Here is a 12,248-nt window from a genome sequence, read left to right on the forward strand (position 1 = left end):
TTTCATTACAAATGCAATGGCTTTTCATTACAAGTTTAATGATTTAAGACTTTTGGAGTAAAACCAAGATGAACGAATTAATGTTATACATAATAAAATAAAATGGGGTTTATTTTAAGATTTTTTTTTAAAAGCTGTTTGGTTGAGATGGATGGAGCAATCATAAACAATCATACGTGAGTAAAGAAAGGTGTATAAGAATTAATTCATATAAATTTGTATATATAAATATAGTAATAATTGAAGTTGTACATTATGGAATCAACACAAATGATTGCAACAAAAATAATGTTAAAGAAAAGGTCTCTTCTTGTGCCTTCCAAACATACTAACAGTAGCAGTAAAAATAAAGATTGTATATATATCTTGTTCATATTGTAAACAATTAAAATTAAATAAAGCATAAGAAAAGCAAAAGTGGATAGCAATAAACTTGAATAAAATAAACTACTCCAAACATAGACTTTAATTTCGGTACATATATGAAACAACAACAGCAAAATAAATCAGCAACAATAAAAATGAAAATAGCAGCAACACTTTTGCAGAAAATAAATCTCCAAGCATCTAAAACTATGGTTGCAACAACACCTCAATGCAAGATATAAATGATTGTACGTGTAAATTTCTGGCTATGTAACAGAAATCAGAAAGGTTAATGGTTTCATAATGTTGTCAAAGCAAAAAGAACTTACTAAATTGCTATCTATACCACTAGTACTACATTTCAGTATAGTGTAGCAATACACACCAGTATTAGTTTTGAGGTAATAATGTTATATCTTAAAACAACATGAAACTTGTTACAATTCAGTACAAGATCTTCCATTGATAAATAAGGTCATATGGAAGCATTGGTCTGTCACATACAATAACGAACATCAAAAACAAAAAATCAACATATCAAATCTTGACTTTGTAATGCTTCTGTTTCTTCAAGCTAAGACTTTGTTCCAGCCACACCATCCTTTCTACCATGTATATTCTCACATCCTCGACAGTTACAACTTGGGGAGCAACCAACACCAGCCTTCAAAACAAAACCACCAATTGTAATTCATATTATAAATCAAAATAAAATTTCTTCATTATATTCTATATATATTTAAACAATGGAATGGAGAAAACCTTATAACATTCACAGTATTTCTTCATGCAGCTTGTTTTATTGCAGTTGCATCCACTTTTGTTTATTTGAGGTGAATAATCAGAACTTCTTACAACCTTAGGCACAATTTTCTTGCGAGCTTCCAGGACTTTATCTTCATTAATGTGATTATTCAAGCAGTTTTGACATGAGCAAGGTCCTGTGCAGTAAACTCCAGCAGCAAAGCACGAACAATAACTGAAAAATAAATATATTAGTAGCTTAATCTTTGTGTTTTCACCCAAAAAAAAGGAGCATTTCTTATAACTTACAGTTTCAAACACTGAGATTTTCTACATTTACAGTTATTGCATGCCCCTCCTTCCCCAGTTGGATTTGAGTTGTGGCTGCAAAATTGAACTTTGGTGTTAGACGAATGAAGAAAGATAAAAATAGCAGAATAGTAATGGAATAAAGATAATCAATAACTACATTTTCATCTTCTTTTGGGGGATACTCTGATAGAAATCAGCACTTTCCTCCTGATTTTCATGTGTTAAGAAAGAAGCATCCAGATGAATCTGATCATTCATCTTCCTTTTCAAGTTTGGAGGATTCAACTGTTTATTCGTTAGGTCCTGAAATGGCATTATGAGACTACTCCGACTGATTTGATTACTAGCATTCTGTTCATCAGATTTTGCTACGTTAATGGTCATCCTATTCTCAAGCCTATCTAAAACGAGCTCCTGTGTACGAAAAACCTATAAAAACAAAAGTATTAGTTACAATGATTGATTTGTTATAGACATTGACACAAGTAGAAACAAATTTAAGATTTATAAATCACAAAAGATCATGATAACATTATAGTCTATTATGACATGCAATACAAAATGTAGCAAATTTTATGATAATGATTTTTTATATCAGAGTCATGCGAATAGATTTGATTTTCTCACCTCATCATTCCATCTCTGAATTTGATTTTCACAATCAGGAAGTTCACTGTTTGCCTCAACCTGACCTACTTCCTGAATACAATTTCCACCCTCAACTGAATCTTTCATAAAACCATCACTTGAGATTAAAGATAAGTCAGGTGAGTAATCTTCGGTAGGAATTACATTATCAGCTTCTTCATGTGGATGTATTTTTTTTGCATCCTCAGAAAAAAGTTTAGGCATTGATGTGTCCAAGGGGTTATTTCTAACAAAGAATAAGAGAGAGGTATCAAATAAACAAAACATTAAATATGATAACTCACAAACAAGAATATTTGACAAGTACCTTATGGGAACGATGGATTCATCATATAAGATATTGAATAAGACGTTATCATATGATGTAGTAGGAGAAAAATCAAAGGCAAGTGAATTCAAAGTAGCTCCAGCATCCTCGTTGGTCTCTAAAGGAGGCAGACTAGTGAGATAATTATGCAAAGTTTCATCCTGCATATAGCCAACCATTAAAATATTTAGGGAAAATTGCACACACATACTTTAAGCATTAAATTATATTATTAATAAAAAACAAAAAAAAAAAGGTTAAATTAAATCATCTTGAGTTTTGGATTTTTTTTAAGGAATATAATATTCTATGTAAACTTTAATGAAATTAAATTATTATATATCAATTGAACTTGATGAACTATAATTAGCAAAATAAAATGATAAAAATAATATATTATTATATATAAGGAGATGCTTAATCGGTAAAAGAAAAAAAATTAGATGCACAACATGTACATAGAGAGAGCTAAAAAGGATTCTATAGAAAGTGATATTGTAGTAAGTTTATGTTGTGATCAAATAGAGTTAGATCATTACAAATGTATATCATAAAATACATTTGTATTTCCTTGAACTTTTGTTGTATAACGGGCCTTATTTTAAAATATTTCTCTTTTTGTTAAAAAGCCATTAGTATGAGATGGAGGGAGCAATCATAAACAACCAACGTGAGTAATGTAACTAGTACCAAAGAAGAAGAAAGGTGTATATGAATTTATAATGCAAAGCCTCATCCTGTATATAGACAATCATAAAAATATTTAGGGTTTATTAAATTATTCATTGTTTTACACCATTTAGAATTAATAGCTATTAATAAAAAGTTGTGATGAAAAAGAAGCACATACAATGCAAGAAAATAAAGGTCGATAAGTGGTGAACCAAACTAACCTCTTTGGAATGAGGTGGTGCCTTCATCTCCATCTCTAAGAAGAAGAATAAATTTTGATATTAGTAATATATCTTATGTTATAAGTTACACTAACCCTGAAAGTAATATTAATGTATCAGAGTTCACTAAATTTTCTATTTATATACAAAAGTAAATATCTCAAAATCAAATCCTAACAAACTCAAATCCTAACAAACTCATGTTAATCCTAAAAAAGAGTAACAACTTATAATATCTTATCTTATTTTTTTTATCAAATTGAAAATAAAATAAAAATAGAACGAGAAACAATATTTGACCATTCCTTTATAATTAAAATCTATTGACATCCGATTTTAAAGTTTAGTTATCCATCCATTTTTATTAATTCAATAGTCCTGATATATTAACTTGATTTGCTCACGTGATAATTTATTTTAGCAATATGACTAGATTAATTGTTAAATCCCTTTTCTTTTAACTCCAATAAGATAGGTTCACATCTATACACGTGCATTCAAAGAAATACTTTTAAAAGCAATATGACCTGATTCCCATTTGCAGAATATTTTTTTAATAAAAAATAAAATAATTAATAATTAATAAAATACGAAAATTAACAATTAATAAAAATACTTTTAAATTATTATTATAAATATAATTTTTTATAAAATATCAATTTAAAGTGATTAATAAAATATAAAAAAATTAGTATTAAAAAAGTAAAATAACAATAAAAACTCAATCATCATTGAAATCAAACTCTTCTTATTCTTCTTCTTCATCCTCCTTATTTAATGATATTTGTGAGAACATGTATTTTGCATTTGACCCTCCATCTCAATTTGTTTTTCTTCGGTTCCTTCCATTTGATTTTTAACGCCATCTCGTGTCTTGTTGCTGCTATAAGTGCGTGACTTTGTCGGTTTTAATATTAAAGGTACCGTCCGCTTTCGCGTGAGCGTTACCGGATTTTATGCGTATAAATGTTTGTTGTCGCATGTCCACTTATAATTTTAAAATTATCTTTTTGAAAATTAGATTTTTCTATTTAATTAGAAAAGCGTTTTCGCTGTATTTTAAAATTAATTTTCTAATTTTTTACAGTCAGATACAAGTTGCAGTCTATCGAGTTGAAATCGATATCTACTTATTTCTACTTTTGCAATAGGTTTTCTACGCTAAAAAAATAATTTTTAACTAAAAAATAATTTTTATTTTAATTATTACTCATACAATTTAGTAGAATACTGTCGGTATGAACAATGGCGGAGTCAGATAAAATATTTTGGGATGGCCGCTAACGTAAAATAAAGATTATAAATAAAATGTAAATAGTATTTTAAATAAAACATTAAAGTTAAAATAAATACAAAGTTAATTACTAAAAATTTAAATTACATGAATTAAAACTACCTTAAATTAATGCTTTACGCATTCCAAGTGACTTGAAATCGTCAATAATTGACTCCGAACTAATGCTTACACTAATCTCCCTTTCAATATATACTGTCATGCTATCTCCAAGAAACCCATCATCCATCTTGTTTCTCAACTTAGTCTTAATAATTTTCATTGCTGAAAAAGACCTCTCAGTTGTGGCCGTAGAAACGGGAAGAGTCATGATAAGACGGAGTAGTCTATCAATCAAGAAGTAAGTTTCAGTCTGTCCAGATGCAACCAAACATGAACATAGTTCTTGAATAGTTGATAAATTATTCAAGTTTGATGCTTGACGAGCAACAAATAGAAAATGTTGGAGTTGAAATTGCAAATTATTCTTCTCTTGATCACTAAAATCCATAGGATAATATTTTTCAACTAAAGAACAAATAGTATCAATGCTAAAAGCTTTATATCCATCCTTAGGAGATAAAGAACAAGAAAGAGTTAACAAATCAATTGCCTGCTTACTGAATCTGTTATTCAACTCTTGTAACTGTTTGTCAATGGTAGTGAAAAAGATTTCAACTTTAAAGTAATGTTGAATTGTGACTTGATTCTCTTCAAGACGGGAGCGTCCAAATCTTGTTGTTGAATGAACATCATTAAGATCAGGAATCTCAATACCATGCTTTTCACAAAAAGATACCACTTTAGTAAACAATATATCCCAACCATTTTCTCTCAAACCTTGAATAAGATGTTTTGTTGAACGAACCAAGTTCATAGCATTAACTACATCTTGATTTTTTTTGTAAGGCTTGACAAAGCATATCTGTTATTCCCATGATTTCTTTCATCAAGTGCAAAATAAATATAAAATCAAATGCCTTCAAGTAATTGTAACAACTATCTGCATCCCCACGTGTAGCATCACTCCCTCTATCTTTTGCAATTTTTGTAAAACTAAACAAGTTGCTTCATACATGTTTATCAAGCTAGAAATTGAATCGTAATGTGATCCCCAACGAGTATCTTCAGCTCGTTTCAATGTACCAACTTGATTTGCATCTTTACCAGTTACAATCTCATCAATCTCTAACAAATAAGCAATTTCTTCTAATTGGGTAGCTTGTAACTCATCATGATGCTTTGTAGAAGAACAAACAACATTCACAACAAAGATCAGTTTCTCAAAAAATTTATGAACAGGTTTGACTTCTCTTGATGACGTAACTAATGCAAGTTGCAATCGATGAGCAAAACAATGAACATAGTATGCATAAGGACAATCCTTCATAAAGAGGGCTTGTAAACCATTCCATTCTCCTCTCATATTGCTAGCACCATCATACCCTTGGCCACGAATGTTAGAAACACCAAGGATTGGTGTCTTTAAGAGAAAGTATATCACATATTGCTTCCTTAAGAGTTAAAGATTGGTGTCTTTAACATGTGCCACATCAAAAAATCTCTCTTGTATTAAACCAACTTTATCAACAAATCTTAATACAAGAGCCATTTGTTTCTTTTTTGACTCATCACGAGCTTCATCAACAACGATACAAAATTTGGAATCACCAATTTCCTCACGAATACTCTTTTTCACCCTACTAGAAAGAATTTGCAAGAGCTCTTTTTGAATTTGATGTGAAGTATACTTGAAATTTTGTGGAGCATTTTTCAACACAACTTTTGCTACTTCATCATTGTAGGATGCTAAAAGTTTCAATAACTCAAGAAAGTTACCTTGATTTCTTGATTTGCTACTTTCGTCGTGACCCCTAAAAGCACAAGCTTGTAGTGTTAACCAACGAACAATGTCAATTGAAGTCTTGAGTCGTAACCGATTATTCATTCTTTGACTTGAACTTTGCACTTGAATAACATTTCTAATATCTCCATCTTGATTCAACAAGTCTTGACAAGCTTTCATTGCATTGTTGTGTGGTGAGCAAGGATCCTTCCCTATGTGTTTAAGAAAGGAACAATGTTTTCAATTCCTAACTTTCTTCCAATTTCTAAACCCCATAGAAATAAAGACAAGTGATCCGGGACGTCCATTTAGTTTTTTGCTAAAAAGGTAACATAGTAAGCAATATGCGGCATCTTCAGATGGTGAATATTCTAACCATGATGGAAATATGCTAAACCAAGTATGTTGAAATCTTCTCGGATGATCCTCGTTATCGGACAAAGGATAGTTTTCTAAATGAATTTGATATGGACCCCATTTTAGATAAGCTCTTCGTATTGCATCCACTTGATTTGGTGGATATTGCCAAATCGGAGGACGCTTTCCAGGATCGCGTTCCAAAGAATTTTCAAAACCGTGATGCTCTTCAATTGTTGGATTCTCAAAAACTGTTTCAGATTCGGATGTCGGGATTATAATTTCTTCATCTCTCTCTTCTCTTTCAATTTCACATGCTTTCCTTTTGAAAAAAGAATCAATTTTCCTATTATTCATCTTTACTCTTCATATAATATCATATCAGATCCAAAAATCAATTTAGAGAACATAAAAATTAAAAGAGAAAAAAATTAATAAACTTAATTAATCAACTTTAATCCGTTTTCAAATACCGGTAACTTCACTATTAGAAATTAGCAGCAACAATGATTAAATAAACCTTATTATAGTGTATAACTATATTTGTAAATTACAGTGTTATGAATTGGCTTAATAAATCTCATATAGATTATTTTAACACATCAAGAAAGAAGAACCCTAAAAATCTCAAAAACACAAATCAAGCAAATACTTTAATTTGTTACTTTTTATAAAAGAAGAATGAATAAAGTTTTTTACCTGTTAGATGCCAATCACTTTAATCTGTTCCGATTCCGGTGCCGGTAGCAAACCCATATGAGAAAGAAAGGAAAGGTAGGAGTTTTTTACCTTATCTGTATTTTAACCTAACTTTGAATGAAAAATAAAAAATAAAAAATAAAAAATAATTTTAATTTAAAATAAGGATGTTTTAGTAATTTAATATATATGAATTAAAAATAAATAAAAAGTTGTGGGGTGGCCGTGGCCTTTCCACGTCCCCCCTCAGTTCCGCCACTGGGTATGAAGGTCTTCACATTTCGACCTTAGCTAATATATTAAAAATATAACTGAGGGAAAATAATTTAGGACATGTTTCGAATCCTAGCAAATGCAGTTTATGTTTTTATTTATTTAAAAGTGGCATATTTATTTTTCTTTTATTTTTTATTTTTAAATTAATGATCTATTATTTCAGTTTTCTTCAATAAGTTAGGGATTAGATAAATAAATTTTACTATAAAAGCACTAATTAATCAGACTCTGCTTCTCTGAGATGTTTCAACCGTGGAAGGTTGGTTCACTGTGTTGGTGATTGTAAGAGTAATGTGCTGACTTGCTTCAATTGTAGGGAGTCAGGTCACATTAGTACTCAGTGCCAAAAACCAAAGAAGGCTCAGTGTGAAGGGGAAGTTTTTGCTTTGAGTGGAGCATAGACTACTAGATTTGATAACTTAATTCGGTAATGGTATTTCTATGATTGCTATGATTGACACGGGTGCAAAGCATTCATCCATATCTCTTGATTGTGCTAGAGAGTTATGGACGTCAAGTTGGTGCAAATATCAGTTTTGAGAAGAAGCTATGGTTAAAAGCAATCTAATAGTTATTAGTTTTGTAATAGGAGAATAAGTGTCAAAAAAAACCAATACCTTCGAAATGAGTATAACCTTTGGCAACTATGCGAGCTTAATAACGCTATATAGTCCCATTGGCGTGGTATTTAATCTTGTATACCAACTTACATCCAATCATGTTTTATTAATTCTTAGAGGTTAAAGCTCATTATTTACAGTAGACTGCCAATGGGAAAACTGAGCAGTTTGCTGCTTATAGGTACAGGGATCTTGATTAACATGGATAGCAGAAATATAACACATATGGGAAGAAGACAAATTGTTATAAGAGGTGTATTTAGATAAAGGATATGAAACATTGGTATTTACATTAAAACAGTGGAAATCTTGTAAGTAAAAAGGGGGTTCGGAAACCCGAGATGATTTTCCTAAAGGTTGTTTTACCAAGGATGTTAAATCTTCCCCAAAATTATGAATTGAATAAGTATAGGGATGGGAGGACCACCAGTAGGAATATTATTAGTTGGGGAAGGGACATGGTTAGTAAGAAAAGTATCATCTAATAAGGCACAATCAACATCATTAGTAGTGTTGCTTGTATGTATAGAGGGTTGAGCAGGTAGTGTAGATAGGTTGCAACCCATTGGATATTGTTGAAGAGCTTAACATTTCCAATCTTTGGGTAAGCAAGTCATGAATGTAACACGAGCCACAAGCAAAAGTAAGTTAACAATTTAATTGCTTTGTAAGTTGAGAAATAAACAGTAAATTTAAATGAAACTGGGGAAGAGATCAATTAATCGACGGAAGTACCATGTTGTAGCATTATCTCCCAAAGGTCGAAATTTAGATCAGTAGGAGGCAGTTTCTAAAGAGTTCCATTGATGAAAGTGGTCTTATTCTTCGATGAAAGTGTTTGTCTCATTGATCGGCTCCAATTATGGTAATTGTTATAGGTGAGAACGTTTGCAACCAAAATGGCATTGGGGCTTACATTCGGATGGAGGATATACAGATTTCTTGGGTCGGAATCTTTAACGATTGTGGGAGGGTTTTCATGTTTATTAAATATTGTAATTTAACAACATCAGGCAATCTATTTAGAGGATTACTTCTCTCAGTCTAAACGGTAGATAACACACCATATTAAAATTCAAAAGTATTTATGCAAATCCGGAAGTACATTTTCAGACACCTATTTCACATCAAAATACATCCTTACTTAAACGCACCCCTATTTCCCCCCAAAAAAAACTAGTCTAGAACTGTATTTCTAGACAAATCCTTTCAATAATTTTGTTCATTTAATAATATAGTGACAGATCTGGAAGTGCAATTTCGGATTTGTCAAGTGAGAATTTAAAAAAAATATCCACCTTTGCATGTCAGTGACACTTCTAGAAGTGCATTTCCGAATTTGTCAAGCAGAAAATTTAATAAAACATCACCTTGCATGTTTGTTTCACTCATGATCAAAAACACCATTCTTCTTTAAACCCTATCAAAACCTCCTTCCACACTCAATCATCTTTTCTACTTCCAAATAGCATTTCTCCTTTTTTTCACATCAAAAGGAGTAAAAGAAGCTGAAATTTAAGCTAATGTACATGTATTTTCTTCCTCATTAATTCCATTAATCTGATTTTTGGACTGAAAAATCGAACGTTGTGTCCGAAAATACATTTTCTGGATTTTAGTTGAATGTCTTACGGAAAAGTATTTTCAGATTAGTTCAAAGTTGAATTAGATAGTTTTTGAATATTCTCTGTTATTATTTGTCTTAAACATGATGCACCCTGATGTTGTCCTCAAACTTATTGTGTGTACGGATGCCAAACCGGTTGATGCCAAGGTAGATGTTGGCAACCAAATTACAAAAGAATAAGAGTTTGTTGTTCTTAATCATATGCTCTAATGGATCATCTGTACGAATGTTGGCAAATCGGAGTTCGGTGTTGTAATCGGATGGTAAGATGATAGTTTAGATAAAACACTTGTATTTGTTACACTGAAATGCAAAAGAGGTGGAAAGTATACAATTCCTATCTAAAAGTTGAAACGAGATGACACCGGTTCGAGGAAATCTGAGTGTCATTTTAAGTTGCGTGGATACCTTTTGGAAAATAATAAATGGAGATTTAATATGCTTTGTGCACTACTACAAGTTTGTCGGTTATCCCATTTCATGTCACCTTGTGGTTGAAGAGAAAGAAATTATTTCTAACATCACATTAAACATGATGCAACCAAAAACATACTTGCAACTTTGAAATGGAAAAGACCTTAAAATATATTAAATATCAAGCAAGTATATAATATTTGTGCCCAAAAATAACAATGTATATAGCATGCTTAGAGTCTTTCATACAATCTGTTGTAATCTCGGTGCCCTTATACCCCACCATTTGGGTGTTTTTCTCTTTCTTTAGCACAAATATCCTCTTCAACAGTGGTTGGGTAACTTTTAGTGCCATGCTAGGTATGCGTTTGATATAGCCCTACACGAGAATTTTTGAGGATTGGAAAGATAGGTTTGTTTGTGTGAGGGGGTAAGGCGATGCCTCTCTGGTGACCATTGGGGCGACGGATGCCCCTCGCTTTCCTTTATCATGGACCTCAGATCCCCAGCTTATCAAAGGGATAGATTAAAGTGCTCTTCCTCCCATTGAGCAAGAAATGCTACAGATTATGGTTTGCTTCTGGAATCCGAGATCTTGTACTTTAATCATCTTGGACCAAGAAGATGGTGATGGGGTAGAGAAGTACTTAGGTAAGCTTTACTGTATGAAAATAACATTTCTACTTGACCCCTTATTTACTATTTTATATGAATTAATAGAACCCCCCCCCCCCCCCTGTAGAATATATGAATGGAATTTTACTTGGTAAAGAGAATTCTTGATTTAGATGCAAGCCATACCGCAACGGGCAAGCTTGCTCACGTCTTTTCCCAAGGATCTTCACACTAATGGCAGAAGGCGACCGTGTGAAACATTTCGGACTGGTGAACCACTCCCTCCCATGAATCTGAGGCAGGAAGAGAATCTCTTGGAAGATATTCCCGTAGCAAACGAGGGAGAAAAAGTAGATGGTGGATTTGTTCCTCTTAGGCCCTCATTGTGGAGTATTGCTAGCTTCAACTTTGTTGAGTTCTCCAAGCATCTTCTTCACTTTTCAGAGAGTTTCCTTGGTGATTACCACTCACTCCTTGACAAACCCTCCTCCCATTTAGCGAACCTACTAGAAGTACAACTGTTGTGGTGTCTTTTAGTAGGGAAAACGTAACACCCCGACTTAATTAACCGTTTATTTAATTATTTATTTTACTTAAATTGATTAATTTATTTAAATAATTATTTTATGTGATTTATGTCGTGTTTGGCCGGTGTCGTGATTTATGGTGAATTGTGCTTGATTAATTAGGTTTTGTGGAATTTAATCAATTAAATTAATAGAAATTGATAAAATAGTAAATGTTGGGGTAAAAAGTGAAATATTAGAGAATTAGGTGATTAATGGAGAGAAACTGATGTTTAGTTGGGTCAAAATTATAATTTTGAGGAATTTAATTGGCTTAGTATATATTTGTAGAGAAATACAAAATTAGGTTTTTTAGAGCATTTGTCAGTGAACATGAAAAGAAGAGAATATAGAGCAAGATCATTGGGAGATAGCTATGGCTTAGGAATAAGGAACCATATAAGACTTGCTTGTGTTTTGCTAGAATTACAAGGTAATGGGGGAGATTATTCATCTAAGGGTGCCTAAATTATGAAACACTACGCCAAATAAGGGAAAAGAGGGCGCTTATTTTGGCCTATAACAACGCTTTTAAGCGCCCTCTAATCTGGCGCTGGCATAGGTAAAGACAGCGCTTTGTTTTCCTGGAGAAAGCGCTGTCTAAAGGGCCACATTATAGTGCGCTTTATGAAAAAAGCGCCCTCTGGAGTGGTCCATAAAGGGACACCTTAGAGGGCGCTTTCTG

The 12,248-nt window shown here is 32.1% G+C and overlaps 1 protein-coding gene across 1 annotated transcript; it reads right to left on the minus strand.

The window, feature by feature from the left end:
• Positions 1-940: 940 nt before the first annotated feature.
• On the minus strand, positions 941-3,303 carry LOC127096180 (uncharacterized). The gene is made up of 7 exons (XM_051034787.1): positions 3,271-3,303; positions 2,378-2,538; positions 2,050-2,296; positions 1,580-1,851; positions 1,420-1,494; positions 1,129-1,345; positions 941-1,030 (listed from the first exon to the last, which is right to left on the minus strand). Exons 1-7 carry the CDS (start codon positions 3,301-3,303, stop codon positions 941-943), a joined length of 1,095 nt encoding a protein of 364 aa, XP_050890744.1.
• Between the last annotated feature and the right edge of the window lie 8,945 nt (positions 3,304-12,248).

The sequence above is a fragment of the Lathyrus oleraceus genome, chromosome 6, assembly GCF_024323335.1.
Source record: "Lathyrus oleraceus cultivar Zhongwan6 chromosome 6, CAAS_Psat_ZW6_1.0, whole genome shotgun sequence".
NCBI classification, from domain to species: domain Eukaryota; kingdom Viridiplantae; phylum Streptophyta; class Magnoliopsida; order Fabales; family Fabaceae; genus Lathyrus; species Lathyrus oleraceus.